Source organism: Mustela erminea, chromosome 2, assembly GCF_009829155.1.
Source record: "Mustela erminea isolate mMusErm1 chromosome 2, mMusErm1.Pri, whole genome shotgun sequence".
Taxonomy (NCBI): domain Eukaryota; kingdom Metazoa; phylum Chordata; class Mammalia; order Carnivora; family Mustelidae; genus Mustela; species Mustela erminea.
Genome location: NC_045615.1, coordinates 25708309 through 25724348, shown reverse-complemented (window position 1 = coordinate 25724348; position 16040 = coordinate 25708309). Strand labels below are relative to the sequence as shown.

The 16040-nt window shown below is 37.7% G+C and overlaps 1 protein-coding gene across 6 annotated transcripts in view; it reads left to right on the top strand.

Annotated features, from left to right (window-relative positions):
• FBXW7 (F-box and WD repeat domain containing 7) overlaps nucleotides 1-8889 on the top strand; it is a 233573-nt gene extending 224684 nt beyond the window's left edge. For all 6 annotated transcript variants that reach the window (XM_032332521.1, XM_032332520.1, XM_032332517.1 and 3 more), the window contains 5 exons: nucleotides 81-194; nucleotides 1408-1589; nucleotides 3617-3842; nucleotides 5623-5833; nucleotides 6914-8889. In XM_032332521.1, the coding sequence (XP_032188412.1) occupies nucleotides 81-194; nucleotides 1408-1589; nucleotides 3617-3842; nucleotides 5623-5833; nucleotides 6914-7182 (1002 nt within the window). In that variant the 3' untranslated portion in view covers nucleotides 7183-8889. The remainder of the gene's footprint in view (nucleotides 1-80; nucleotides 195-1407; nucleotides 1590-3616; nucleotides 3843-5622; nucleotides 5834-6913) is intronic.
• Nucleotides 8890-16040: the final 7151 nt, after the last annotated feature.

Genomic DNA, 16040 nt, shown 5'->3' with positions numbered 1-16040 from the left:
CTATTTATTGCTTTTCTTTTCACTAGTATTTTAAAGAACATAATTTAATAAGATTTCGAATTTGTACATTTATCTTGTAGGTTCTGAAAGGACATGATGATCATGTGATCACATGCTTGCAGTTTTGTGGTAACCGAATAGTTAGTGGTTCTGATGACAACACTTTAAAAGTCTGGTCAGCAGTCACAGGCAAAGTAAGCTTACTTCTCTACACTTCACTGTTTGTATATGTCTTTGCAAAGATCAACCAGGGAAAACATGGGTTCATTTTTGACCTCAGCTTATTTTGATAACAAATATCAGAGCTTCTAATTTAGTTTTTTCCCTGGCAACAAAGATAATGTTCCTCAGGATAGGGATGTCATTAGTTTCTTCCTGTAAATAGTCTGTCTATCTTTGTGACTTCATTATTGTATGATTTTTACAGAGGTGCTTTATCTTTTTCTTGGCTTTATTTTTCACACTTTTACTAACCACCTCAGTTATATTATCCTTTTTAAACTTTTTCAAAACTATGATTGAGGGGTAATTGTTTTTCTTTGTAGACTGCTTTGTTGATAACTTACCTATAGTTTAGAAGTTAAATAATCATGTTAATTTAGACTATTTTAAGCCTGGTGAGATGAAAAGTAAAGCAGATACAGTATTTAAGTAGGAGTTTGAAGAAAAAAAGCAGTCCAAGCAATCAGTTTCACTGCATGCAATATTACACCTTAATGGTTCTGTGGTGAATACTTATTTTTATCTGTCCACTGGAGAATATTTTCAAAAATTAAGTAATTGACCAGCTAAAAAAACAGGAAAATGTGAAGGGGAGAAAACCTGTCTTTAAAATGTCTTACAGCATGCTGATTCTTGGGCAAGAAACTTCTAAATATTCCAAGTCAGATGTTAACATTTTTTTAAGGCAGCTTCATATTTCCGTAGTGTAATATTAGTTTTGGACTTATTTCAGAGTTTTAATATCTGTCTTTACTTGTCTAGAAGTACCTTGCCTGGCTCCTCTAACTATTGCCTTAGGGCAGATTCAGATGAAATGTGGTATGTAGCCACACCTAACACGGTTGGCATTCTTTCATTGAATCCATTCCTATGGAAGAAGCCAAATTGCAATTTTAGCATTATTTCGTCAGAGAGACCAGGTTGGGACTGTCATCCTTTAATGAGAAGTGTTTTACTTTCTACATACTTGTTGTCAGTTGTATCCGTGTTTAATATATAATGCTACTGAATAAGCAAAGCGATCAACAGTGATGGTATCATGTTATATTGATGTGAAAAATTGTTTTCTGATATGCCAGACAAATTCCGTGAATAACTTTACCCCAGATTTTAATGAGCTACTGAAATGTTATGTATATCGTTTTTCTTTCTACCCGAAAGTAATCATCTTAAGTGTTTTTCCAGTGTCTGAGAACATTAGTGGGACACACAGGTGGAGTATGGTCATCACAGATGAGAGACAATATCATCATTAGTGGATCTACAGATCGGACTCTAAAAGTGTGGAATGCAGAGACCGGAGAATGTATACATACCTTATATGGACATACTTCCACTGTCCGCTGTATGCATCTTCATGAAAAAAGGTAAGGGAAAATCCTTTGATGGTTGGGAATTCTTCCTCTATTACTTCTGAATTTGAGGTTTTTTTGTGTTGTATAATACAGTGTTTATTAGAGAGATAGTGATAGTGTGCTCTTAAATTAGACTTTAATTATTAGACTTAAGATGTTTCTATACTAACAAAGCAGTAGTGTATTGCCTTAAAATTGGGGGATTATCTTTAAATTTCCTTCTTCATTTAATGGCATTGTTGGCTTCCTGCTTGAAACTCTCTTCTCTACTCTTGGGTGGCACTGTATTGTTCTGTATCTTTGATGACTCATCATCTCCAAAAAATATCTTTCTCTCTCGCGCGCGCACTCTCTCTCTTTCTCTCCCTCTCTCTCTTTAATATTTATATCTCTGCTAGTGGGACCATTCAGTTATTCAGGCTTCAAGCTTCTGAGTCTTAATTACCCACCCAACCCTATCCCAACTCCATCCTGTCCCCTTATATCGAGACAAAAGCTGAGGTCTATGGGGTTTTGTTGAGTCTCTCATTACCGATCACCTGAACTAGTGACATAGCTTTCACACTTGGTTTTCTCACCTGTTACACAACTGACAGAGAATCCTTTTCTAATTATGATCACTGCCTTTTGAGAGCCTTCTGTTGTCTGTCAGATCAAGGAAGAAATCCTCAATCCAGTTTTCAAAATAGTTGCAGCCAACCCAGACTGCTTGCCTTTTTTTCTTTTCAGTGCCTTTGCTGTTGCTTTGATCTCCTCCTACAAAGCCCTTCTATTAAAGTCTTTTCGATCTTCTATTGGCATGTCTTCACAGTACCTTGTTAAACAAATGTGATTTCGACTTCGTTTGTCAAAAAAGGTCTCTCTGGCAGTCCTTACCATGAATCCGCTACAGTCCTTACCTTTAATTCTGTCCACAACATCATCTTTGTGAGAACCATTACATTAAGTAGATTTCACGCTAGATTTGTAATATGTGAATAAAAGTACCTTTTCATTTGTAATTTGAATCTACTTTAAACAGTGTGCTCTACTATTAAAATTTGGGGGAGTTGATATTAAGAGACCTTGTATTTCAGCTTCCATTATATTCTGCCTTAAATCTCTCGATGTTCTTTTCTACTCTTCCAAATGTAAAAACTGTGGCCTGTCTTTATCTCTTAAGAATGACATGCAGATACCTGAGTTTTCAGCTCTCCTTCGTAATCCAAAGGTGATTGCGATGTTTGTATCACTCCAGTCTTCAGAAGAGCATAGCTTTAATAATGTTGGCCCAAATTTTTAAGGGATTTCTATTGCCTCCCCATGTGTATCTTCTCCAAAATTTGCATATCTTAATACCTCCATAACCTATTGACTATAATTATAAGCATAAGCAGCCTTTGTTTGAAGATATTCTAAAACTAGTTTGTTACGAAAATTATAATGGTATAAGGCCATATAATGGTATATAATGGTATAAAGCACATATCTTTACCTATTTAAATTCCAATTTCAGATTTATTTTGTTGAATAACATTTATTAAATTTTTTCCCTAGTCACAAAGAGAATGTATGTTTATCACTAAAATTTTGGGAAATGGCAGAAAGAATAAAGAAGAAATACAGAATTTTTCAAAATACTCCCACCAGAGTTCTCCCAATAACGTTTTAGATATGTTGCCCACATTAGCTTTTTATTTCTAAAATCAAGATCTCTTGTATGTATTTGAGCCGGCAGCTGCTGCTGTTGCTGCCATTGCTTCTGCTTCAGATGCAGTACAACAGTCTTCAAACCGTCCCATAGAACCCCGGGTGCTACATGGCCGGTTATAAATGTGGGAACCAAGCAGGTGGAATTCTGGGCTTCCCAACTTCCCATCCCAGCCAGGATGACTTGACTTTTGGATGTTTATATATCAAAATTTTATATAGGATTTCTTTGAAAACGGGTGTTCCTGCTTAAGAAAAGAAAAAGTTCAGTAACCACTGACTTTATATGTCACGTTTTCTCATGCTGTTAAAAACTTTAATCCTTTTTTTTGTTTGTTTTCCCCCTACAGAGTTGTTAGCGGTTCTCGAGATGCCACTCTTAGGGTTTGGGATATCGAGACAGGCCAGTGTTTACATGTTTTGATGGGTCATGTAGCAGCAGTCCGCTGTGTTCAATATGATGGCAGGAGGGTTGTTAGTGGAGCATATGATTTTATGGTGAAGGTGTGGGATCCAGAGACGGAGACCTGTCTACACACGTTGCAGGGGCATACTAATAGAGTCTATTCATTACAGGTAAGAGGTCGTATCTCTCCTACCCCTTAGATGCTTTCCTGATGAATCATGAGATTGTTTTACTCAGATAATTACTGTCAAATTATTGATTCAATACAATCCCAAAAAGACAAATCAAATTATCCTGTTGTTTACATATGCTTTTAAATTGGCTTGGAAAAAGCATAAATTTTTAACTTATTGAAATAATTTGTTTCATTTTTTTCTGTGATCTGTTTTTCCTCTAAAATACAAACATTAGTCTTGGAACCTGAAACTTTGGAGCTCTAAGTTTTACTATATTAATTAGTGGTAGATAGTCTCATAGGAAAATAACCTGGATTTTAATAAACTCCTTAGCAGAGGATTAATTTGGCCAAAAGCTGCCCCTTTGCCTTGATAGCTGAAAGTCGATGGACCATGTATTGTGACCCATTCCCATTCGAAGTGGAAGTGGAGCTTTCTGCATCAGGCTCCTTTACCATCAAAGAGCTACTGATCTGTAGTCATAGGAAGTAAATTTGACTAAACTGATTTTTTATTTTTTACATTTGAACATGATATTTTGGAATGAATTGTATTTTGAAATAGATTAATAGCAAATTTAGAAAATGGGTCTTGTTTTATTTTCTGAAAGACAGCATTTTCAATTTTTCTATTACTTATGTAATTTATTTACTAGTTACTACCTATTAGTGATCAGCAAGATTAGTACATAGTCACAGTGCTGACAGTTCTCTGTTCTTGGAATATTTGTTTCTTAATTCATGGAATACTGTGTCTGTGTCACAAAATATCAATATATAATAAAGGTATATTAACTTAGAAAAGGTTATGAATTTGGAGGAAAGGGAATTGACTGAAGTTGTTTTTATGTTTTGTGATATGTTCAGTACCTTAATGAATATAATCTCATTTAAGTAAACCAATACATTGAGAAGAGGTAGCAGTATTATTCCAGATCTTCTAGGAATTGATATTTATTGACTCCTGGAGAAGAGAGGCTATATAGCTTGCTTTTGTTATCAAAATGCCACTTCTTGTAATTCCAGATGTAATTACCTGTTGGTGCATTTCCTAATTAATATTTGGTTCTTGTAAGTGAAATTTTTATTTTACATACAGTTTTAATGGAGCTTACTTCTAAACATCATGAGGGTTATCTCTAGTCTTTTCATGCCATAGGTTTATTAACAAGCACAGCATTTATCATGGGCTGTCAGTAGTTTCAACTTTCTGTTGGGAAGTAAGACTCAAATGGTAATCCTTATTGAATGATCCATGATATTTAGCTGGTCATCTGTGGCCAGATGATCTGAAAGTAACATGCTCATTTTACATGTTTTGTTTTCTTTTAATTGTTCCTGCATCTAGTTTGAAGCCACTGGCCATAAAAAAATTAGCAATTCTCAGGGCACCTGGATGGCTCAGTCAGTTGAGCTTCTGACTCTTGATTTCTGCTCTAGTCATGATCTCAGGGTCATAGAATCGAGCCCTGCCTTGGGCTCCGTGCTCAGAGGGGAGTCTCAGAGGAGATTCTCTCTCTCCTATCCCTCTGTCCCTCCCCTGCCTCTCGAAAATACATAAATAAATCTTTTTTTAAAAAATTAACAATTCTGATAGAAGCTTCTGAGAACATAAACTGTAGGTTTGCTTGATTACCTGCACTTTACCTTGTTACTCCATTTTGTTCCTGGCATTACCTGTTTCCCTGCTTTATTTTTCTTCCCTGTAGGATTAAGGTCAATAAATAATATCAAGAATATCGCACTTCTAGTCTAATAAGCTGTGTCTATTGTAGTTTGATGGCATCCATGTGGTCAGTGGATCTCTTGACACATCAATCCGAGTGTGGGATGTGGAGACGGGGAATTGCATTCACACGTTAACGGGACACCAGTCGTTAACAAGTGGAATGGAACTCAAAGACAATATTCTTGTCTCTGGGAATGCAGATTCTACAGTTAAAATCTGGGATATCAAAACAGGACAGTGTTTACAAACATTGCAAGGTAAGTCTTGGCTACTCAGCTTTAGTTATGTTCATCAAAAATGGGATTGTTAGAAGAGAAATACGGAGCTTTTATGTCACAAAAAGAATTAACCTCATACAAAATAAAAATGCTTATTTTGGATAAGTTTCCGAGCATTTTCACTGTGACGTGACAGAACTAGGTTACCCTTGAGAAATTGTTTTAAATTATGTTTTTAATACTTTAATACTTCCTATATGTACAGTTAACTCTACCTAACCTTAAAGAACAATGTGAAGAAAGATCTAGGCTATATCATAAAAGCAACAGACTCTTTTTTTTTTCTTCTTCAGTGATTTTTTTTTTTTTAAATTTGTAGTCCAATTTTAAATTAAAGCACTACCCTACTTGGGGCGGGGGGGAGGGGCGGGGGAGCATCTCTAATCTGATAGAAAATTGCTTAGGCCTCAACTTAGATCCTTTAACCATCTGCTTAACTAGGATGGAAGGAATAATAGCACCCAGTAAAATGAAGAAAGAAACATGTGAAAACCACTAATACTAAAGGAGGCACAATAGTGTTAACATTTTATATCATGATTAACTTCTTTTTATTGGTCATAGCCCTGAAAAGTGGCTTTTTTTTTCAGTGAGGCCATCTGGTGGGCCTGCACTGCAACTTTTTACTCATTGGTTGTGTCTGTTCCTCAGAGTTTTGGAATTGTGGTCATTCAGCCTTTGCCTTTGAGTGGTCAGTTCCAAGTGGTGAGGGTGGTAGATTTCCTGCCCATTCATCCATCAGCAGAATCTGTGAAACTGATCTATCTCCATCACCACTAAGAAAGCTGTTATTTACACAGCCAGAAAACAAAATGCGTGCCTGGTAGCTAACCAAGCTTCCTGGAAGACAGAACTCTTGAAAGTTAATGCTTCAGTTACAAATAGCTACCAGATTTTTTTGCAACCCCGCTGATCCTAAAATACTCACAGTTTCTAAATATACAGCATTTTAAATATTTCATTTATTGTATGTTCTAATGTAGTAGGCTACAATTACAGTGTAACTTACCCATACCCATGATTTCTAACCAGTAATTTAATTTCTTTGGTTTTGCCTAGGTCCTAACAAGCATCAGAGTGCTGTAACCTGTTTACAGTTCAACAAGAACTTTGTAATTACCAGCTCAGATGATGGAACTGTAAAACTATGGGACTTGAAAACGGGTGAATTTATTCGAAACCTAGTCACATTGGAGAGTGGGGGGAGTGGAGGAGTTGTGTGGCGGATCAGAGCCTCAAATACAAAGCTGGTGTGTGCAGTTGGGAGTCGGAATGGAACTGAGGAAACCAAGCTGCTGGTGCTGGACTTTGATGTGGACATGAAGTGAAGAGCAGAAAAGACAAATTTGTCCAAATGTGTAGACGATATACTCCCTGCCCTTCCCCCTGAAAAACAAACAAAAAACAGAAAACAAAACAAAACAAAAAAACAACAGAAGAAAAAAGAAAAAAAAAGAAAAAAAAAAAGAAAGAAAAAAGAAAAAGAAAAAAAAATCCCTTGTTCTCAGTGGTGCAGGATGTTGGCTTGGGGCAACAGAGTGAAAAGATCTACAGACTAAGAAGGAAAGAGGAAGACATGACAAACCGTAACTGACAAGAGAGGCGTCTGCTGTCTCATCACATAAAAGGCTTCACTTTTGACTGAGGGCAGCTTTGCAAAATGAGACTTTCTAAATCAAACCAGGTGCAATTATTTCTTTATTTTCTTCTCCAGTGGTCACTGGGCAGCGTTAACGCTGAAGCTTCGTTACAGATTCTGTTAGCCTGTCCTTTTACCACTGAGACCTAGGAAGGGGCTACAATAACACCCAAACGAGGACTGGCTGACTTTCTCAATAGAGAGCATCTGCAACAAAAAGTCATTTTTCTGGAGTGGAAAAGCTTAAAAAAAAAAAAAAAATTACTGTGAATTGTTTTTGTACAGTTATCATGAAAAGCTTTTTTTTTTTTTTTTTTTTTTTTTTTTTTTTTTTTTTGCCAACCATTGCCAATGTCAATCAATCACAGTATTAGCCTCTGTTAATCTATTTACTGTCGCTTCCACATACACTCTTCAACGCATATGTTGCTCAAAGGTGGCAAGTTGTCCTGGGTTCCGTGAGTCCTGAGATGGATTTAATTCTTGATGCTGGTGCTAGAAGTAGGTCTTCAAATATGGGATTGTTGTCCCACCCCTGTACTGTACTCCCAGTGGCCAAACTTATTTATGCTGCTAAATGAAAGAAAGAAAAAAGCAAATTATTTTTTTTTATTTTTTTTCTGCTGTGACGTTTTAGTCCCAGACTGAATTCCAAATTTGCTCTAGTTTGGTTACAGAAAAAAGACTTTTTGCCACTGAAACTTGAACCATCTGTGCCTCTAAGAGGCTGAGAATGGGAGAGTTTCAGATAATAAAGAGTGAAGTTTGCCTGCAAGTAAAGAATTGAGAGTGTGTGCAAAGCTTATTTTCTTTTATCTGGGCAAAAATTAAAACACATTCCTTGGAACAGAGCTGTTGCTGCCTGTTCTGTGGAGAAACTTTTCTTTTTGAGGGCTGTGGTGAATGGATGAACGTACATAATAAAACTGACAAAATATTTTAAAAATATATAAAACAAATAAAGTTGCTGGTCAGTCTTAGTGTTTTACAGTATTTGGGAAAACAACTGTTACAGTTTTATTGCTCTGAGAAACTGACAAAGCAGAAACTATACAGTTTTTGTAGTAAAGGCGTCACATGCAAACAAACGAAATGAATGAAAAAGTCAAATGGTTTGCCTCATTCTCCAAGAGCCACAACTCAAGCTGAACTGTGAAAGTGGTTTAACACTGTATCCTAGGTGATCTTTTTTTCCTCCTCCTGTTTATTTTTTTTGTTTGTTTTATTTATAGTCTGATTTAAAACAATCAGATTCAAGTTGGTTAATTTTAGTTATGTAACAACCTGACATGATGGAGGAAAACAACCTTTAAAGGGATTGTGTCTATGGTTTGATTCACTTAGAAATTTTATTTTCTTATAACTTAAGTGCAATAAAATGTGTTTTTTCATGTTAGTATGCCTGTTTCTTCCACTGAAGTAAATAATACTTTATTATAAATATTTAGGGTTTGTCTCTAATCTTGAAGATCTCAAAGTCTTAGTTTCTTTGCATTCCCTGTAGTGTGACATAGATATCAATACTTTCAGGCCTGTTTCATACAGCTAAAGTTAGAATAATGTGCCTAGAATGTAAATTGGGTTCATCGCCTTAGACTATAAAGGTGGACACTGCACTGTCCATTACTCTGGATAACACTGGATGTATAAATACAAAATATGGGTCCCTCAAAGAGTCACAAAACTTTTGTGATGGTTACAACTAGAATTCCTATTTTTAAAAAAAGCTCATTTTTAAAAAATGTGACCACATATTGAGTACTTACCAGGAATGTCCCCCGAGGTATCTCTGAAGGCCCACCCTCCCTGGGAAGTAGGTACTGTTCTCTCCTTGAAAGGTGAGAGCAGAACTGGCTCAGACTGGTTAGGTGATTTGTCAGCGGTCAGATCACTCGCTGAGAGCCAGTATTCACACCCGTGCTCTTTAAGGAGAAAGAGACCTAGAATTTTGACAGATTTTCCAAGAGCAGAGTTTTGGAAAAAAAATAAATCCTTCTGGTGGTACTTTCAGGCTCTTCTTTTGCTGTTTTAGTCAATAAATCCAATATTTTATAATATGAGTGAAAAGATGAAGTTGAATTATTCAAATTATGTAGCCTCTCAGATAGCAGGTTCTGTCTCCCACTCACCTTGTCTGTATTTTTAACAGTTTATTTAATCCCTACATTTAGTCCCCAGGCCATAGATGAAAATCGAAAACTTAATAACAACAGATGCTGCTTAGAGAATACAGTTCTCAAAATCATAACGTGTGTTCTTTACTCCTAGAGCAGCAATTCTTGGGCCTCAAGTTCCCAGAGCTACTAAAGCCGAACATCAGGGAATGGGGCCCAAGAATCTGCATTTAAACTAGTTCGCCCAGTGAGTCAAGTTCACAGCTTAGAACCGCTGCCTTAGATCCCTACCATTGCCCATTTGGTTAATTAGTCCCCAGCACGTTAACAGGCACAGGACCATCAGGGAGAAGTGACAGGTTAAAGGAAATGGCAGAAAAACCACATGGCTAAACAGGCAGAAATCACATTAGGTCTTGAGTGAGGGACAAGTGGCCCTGCCTGCTTTAGAATAAACCAGGGCGTAGCCCAGAGCCATTACTACTGTTCACGTCAACAACCCCGAATGATCAAGAAGTTGTAATTCTATTCGGTAATCTTGAAACTGCTTGATTTTTCATACTACAAATGTGGCTTACTTATACTACAATGAAAGGAGAACATCATCTTCAGCAATAAATGTACACTATAGAGTAGAATTGGGCTTACAGGATTTGCAGACAAATAGGTGGAAATTCAAATCCCAGTTTTGTAATACTGTCTAGTTACAGGAATTTCACCAGATTTCTTGACCTCCTCTTCCCTCATCTTTTAGTATGTAGACAATACCCACCTGCTAAGGCTATTGGAGGGATGAAAAGAATTGATACAAAGTATGTGACATCTGGTGGCACTTCAAGCTCAATACATGGTAGCTACCACTAAAACTTCAGGAAAAGAAACCCAGATAACTGTAACTTTCTATATTTGGGAACAATTGAATGTCTTCATGATTCATTCAGGTATGTAATAAAAATAGCGTTTCTCTCTGTATAGCAATTTACATTTTTTTAAGTGGAGTCCCATAGACTTCTCACTTGAGGCCTACAGAAACCCTTGAGGTAGACTGGTATGGGGCACCTAGTGATTTTGTACACACTTCGGTGTTCACCAAATACTATTTTATGAGTAAAAGAATAATCTTTTCTTGCAGTGGATTTGTTCCTGAAAGGGAATATGTTAAGCTAGTTCTATAGGAATTAAATTATTGTCAGCGTGGTAAGAAAGGTCACGAAGGGAACCCTGCTTTGTGGCTTCCTCAGTGGAGAAGTTCATCACCTTATGTAACTGAAGTTTTAAATCTTCACACCAGAATACCGGCAGTTCCCACATTTAGGTGTTACAAGTTCCTAAAGATGAAACACTGCCTGAAACTAAAGCTAAAATTAGGACACAGAAGTAACCCATAAAGGCCCATAACAGATGCTCAGTAAATACTCGTTGAATTGAGCAAAGGCAACTTACTGTCTTTTTTCAAATTATTATTATTGGAATTGTTTATAATTTTGATGCTTTGAAACTCCCTTCCTGATACTCAGTAACCACAGCTATTTCATCAATCAACAACAAACAGTGCATACCAAATGGTTAAGTAAATGTTCCAGCTCACCTATTTGTTTAATTTCAAAAAGTAATTGACGTTCAATTGTATGTACTGTTTTTAAGACACTTTTTCTGTCTTTTGAGCTAGTCTGTTTTCAAGTCTCCTTCTATTTATCTGAATTGATCGGAAGTTACAATCAAACACCAAAAATGATTGCTTTTCTCCTCTCCGAGTGAAACAGGAAATCAAGGGCAGCCTCCCCAGACCCAGGCTGTGTCTTGCTTTTAGCACGCTTGTCCCTGACACGCTCACTGCACTTGGTGAGACAGAGGCAGAGGAGAGCAGACACCTGGAAGGAGCCTGCCTGACCCCATCCTGCCCCCTGTAACTCCTCCCATTCCAGACTTTTAAACCAGGTACCAACAGGTCTGTGTGGCATTTGTGGTTCACATGACATCTTTTCCTGAATCCTCTCTGACACAGCTTTATTCTTTTTCCTTCTATTACCCGTCCTCCGCCCCTGATAAAAATTGGTCAGGATTATAACCTATAGTCCATCAGATTCATCAGCCACTAAAGGATTCAGCCTTGTGCCTTCAGCAGCTCTAGGAGAACCTCCTGTTTGTAGAGCCATTCTACTGATGGTAAAAGGAGTTTAGTGTTGCTGATGAATTAATTTGAATAAATGCTTATGGCACAGGTGGTTTCATGTTTTCTGCCTTACTGCATTTTGAAGATCTCTCATCTCTCTCTCTCTCTCTCTCTCTCACACACACACACAAACATACTGGAAACACTGAATAGACCACATGTTCTCAGTCATAATAACATCACTTCCCACAAGCCTTTTCCCTTTTCATCTATAAAAAAAAGAATAGGCCATATAAAGGGAAGGTGTTGGTAGCCAAGAGGAGATTTCCCAAGTTTTTTCAAGGATAGATCAGTGGCTGAAGAGGATCTGTGTGTGTTCACACAATGTTCCGGGAGTCTTCCATTAAGCAACTGTATGGTAATTTGAAAAGTTGATGCCTAATTTTTCATATGGACATTTTCTCCTGCCTCATGAGATGGATTTTGAGTTAGATTCAAAGTGGCTGCACCCAGCCCCCTTTCCTTGGGAGTGCCTAGTCATTGATTTGAATTGCAAACAGAAATAACATGGCATCATTCATAAGGCAACGTGTTTCATTATCCATTTGGTTAATACTAGTGGTGCCCAAATAAGTGAGGGTCTCTCCAGCTTCGTCCTTCCACCACCTTCTCTTTCTGGATAGAGGAGACCAAAAAATATAAAAGATAATTTCAAAGGTTCTTCAGGGAAAGGGAACACCAAAAACTGAAAGGACTCAGAATGTACCTTTCCCCAAAGTGTAAAGTATAAATAAATTCTAGATCCAGTTCCTAGGAAGACTCGTTGCTGAGACGAAAGCCTGGCAACGTCCCGATTTGCAATTGGGTATAAAAATAGCAGAGTTTCTATTTCAGATGATCTGATTCTCCCCAGGATTTTTAAGGACAAGGAACCACTGAGTGGACATTTTGACGTTTCATTCCTTGCTTTGAAAAATCTATCGTGGTAGAAACCTATGAAAGCTGTTTATCTTTGGGTTTTGTTTTGCTTTAGCAGTTATGGTCTGTAAAAGAAAAAAATATGTTGAAATCACACTTGCAAATCAAAGGTTCAAACATAATAGACAACAAACATATATTACCAATTTACCCTTTTTCTAGGAGGTTCAGGGTTTATAAAATAGACATCAAACCACTACTCACCATCAAAGGTAGGTTACTTGCCAGACATCTTAAACTTATATTGATGAAGTCTATTAAGACTTTACCGAACCCTTATGCCTTGCTAAATGCAATCAGCAAGACAGTATAATCTCCTGCTACCACAGGCCTTTCAATTTGAGAATGCTTTCTATCTCTGTGAAGTGTGACCAGCTTAAATAAATCCAGCAAGGACACAGTAAAGTATAGAGGTTAAAAGTAAAGTCATATGCACGTCTTCTGGTAAGAGACAGATGTGGGTTTGGGGGAACTGAAGCTTATAAACTTAAGGACCCTCATAAAGAAAAGACCCCATGTAATTAGATCCAAAAGCGAGCGTTTAGAATAATAAAGATTATAACAAATTTCAGGAGCCATGATACTGCAGATTCCTCCTTTCTGCGATCTCTTTAGGCAATTGCCAGAATTCTTTAAGAGCAGTGCTTCTGTTGCAGCCTTCCTTCTCTTTCCCTCCCATCTCCCAGCCACCCTAACTCTCACAGGGATCTTTTAAATGATGGATCCTGAAGCTTAGCATTGTCAGTTTCAAGGAACATCCACCTCTACCTCTCTCAGTTTCAATTCCCTCATCGGTAAATGGGCTAATATGTTACGGGGATTCCATGAGATGTTGTATGTCAAGCACTTAACAGAGTGCCTGGTATGTAGTAAGTATTCACTAAAGGTTTGTGGTTATTACCAGTAATGAAATGTGGTAGCTAGCTGCCATTGTACACTTATGTGCACTTCCTAAAACTCAGCATGGTTATAAGCATTTTATTTTTATTTACTTAAGTAGGCTCCAGTGCAGGGCTTGAACTCATGACCCTAAGATCAAGACCTGAGTCAAGATCAAGAATTGGAGATTCAATGGACTGAGCGTCCCTAGACATCCCTATGGTAATAAGTATTTTAAAATCATGTCTTATTCATTTAATTTCAACTGTCTCATGATGTATTATTATTAATCCCATTTTACAGATGAGGAAATAGATCCAGAGATGTCAAGGAACTTGCTCAAGGCCACACAGTTAAGGGGGGAAAAACTTGGAAAAATGGGGATTCAGGCCTAGGCATTACGACTCCAGAGCCTGGGCTCTTAAGTACTAAATGACATTATAGACTCACAACTGCCTTGCAAGTGTGGGAATATGTAGTGCCTCTTGGGTCATAGCAGAAAGTGATATAGCCCTCAGTCCCAACCTGTCAACCTGGGAGCTGCCACAGAGCCATAAATGAGACCAGGTCCTGGATTTCAGCTATGGATGCTTGAAGAACATGTGTGTAACAATTCTGGGCAGGGCTCGGCTGCACTGAATCCCCTCTCACTTTTTCCAATTGCAGAGTCAAAAGTGGGTGAGTTACCTATAGAGAGAGGACTTACTGTAAGAGGTTCACATAGTAATGAGAATATAGGCAAGGTGGGTAAAATAATGTATTATTAAAAAAAAAAAAGGTGGTTTCCAGATTATTCAGGGGTGAAAATATGCTATTTCTAAAAAAAAAAAAAAGAAAAAAAAAAGAGGCTATTTTAGTTATGTAAGAAAAACTTTTTCTTTTTTAAATATTTTATTTATCCATTTAGAGAGCGGGCATGCATGTGAGCGGGACAAGGAGAAGAGGGAGAGGAAGAGAGAAAATCTCAAGTAGACTCTGCACTGAGCATAGACCCAGTTTGAACTCAAGATCCTGAGATCATGACTTGAGCTGAAACCAGGAGTCAGATGCTTAGCCAATTGAACCACCCAAGTGCCACCACCTCAATTCTTTTCTTTTTAAGTCACCATTGATGCACTTGTGTCTCAGACAATAGGCTAATAAGGAGTACACTTTGCATTTTATTACAGCCATGAGGAGAAGCAGGGCCTTGCAGAAGTTAGACAAATACACAGTAAATCCTCAGAAAGTGTTAATCAGCTGGTAGCAGCAGCAGCAATGAGAAAGACAGTTGTGGTCAAATTCTATCTCAGGCATTTGTGTGACTAGGAGAGTATAAAAATCTTTCTCAACCTATTTCATCATCTGTAAAAGAGAAAGTATCTTGTAAATGTCCCATGAAATAACGTGAAGCATCTGGTACAGTGCTGGTTTGCTGATTACCTACTCAATGAATGGTAGCCATCTTTAGTACTGTTGCTACCGCCAATGATAGTATTGGTGACCATGTCTCAGGCTATCATTTCAAACTTAATCCGGAAGAGGAGATCTATAAGACTTTCAGGACACAATGCCCAAACCACCTTCCGAAATGTGGCAGGAACTTGAGAACAATCTCCCCTGTTAGAAAGTAATATGCAATCCAGTTTATAATGACAAATTACAGTTTTGTCTCCAAAGACCTACTTAGATAATAGTAGGGAAATTAAAAAGGCATAACCCCAAAAGAGTAGAAAAACAAGGGGAATCAAGTAGATAAACGATTTCAACAGCTTTAGATGAAGGAAAGCAGGTGAAGAAGTTGTCTTTAGATGAGTAGATTAGAGAAACTATCATCTAAAGTGTCCATGGAGAGGGCAATAACAATGAGAAGTGAACGAATACCTCTTTTTGCAGAAGGCAAGGGCATGACGTGGGGATGAGAACTAGGAAGATGGTTGAAGTAAGAGCACACAGAAGCCTACCTCCCTTCCTCAACTTCTTGCCTATAGCAGACTACCTTGTGAGCCCCCCAAACTCCCCTCACACATGCCATTTACAAGAACTATGAAGGGGATGTGATCCAAACTAAGTATTCAGCCATAGAAGGGAGCAGGGGTAAGACTCAGAAATGATTATGGAGATTAAATTACAGTCTGCAGTTCTCTCTACAGTCTACCCTCTTCCAGAATGCCAACAGTGTGGCATCTACCAGAGGATTCTTCCCCAGTGAAGTGAACAACCTGAGAAAAAAAAAGTCTCCATTTACTGGCATTGGGCAGAGAGGCAAATGAAACTTGGCTCCAGTGAAATTTGGCTCCCCACCCAATCAAAGGAGAAATGCCTCACTCAATGAGCTGCAACCACAAATGGAGAGCTTTCTACCCACTTTTCAGTGTCTACTTCTTAATATGAACAGTCAAGAGTCACCAAGTATCTGAGAAAGACCTCCAAGTTGAATAAGCAAAAAAAAAAAAAAAAAAATCCGTGGAATAAACTTTGGAA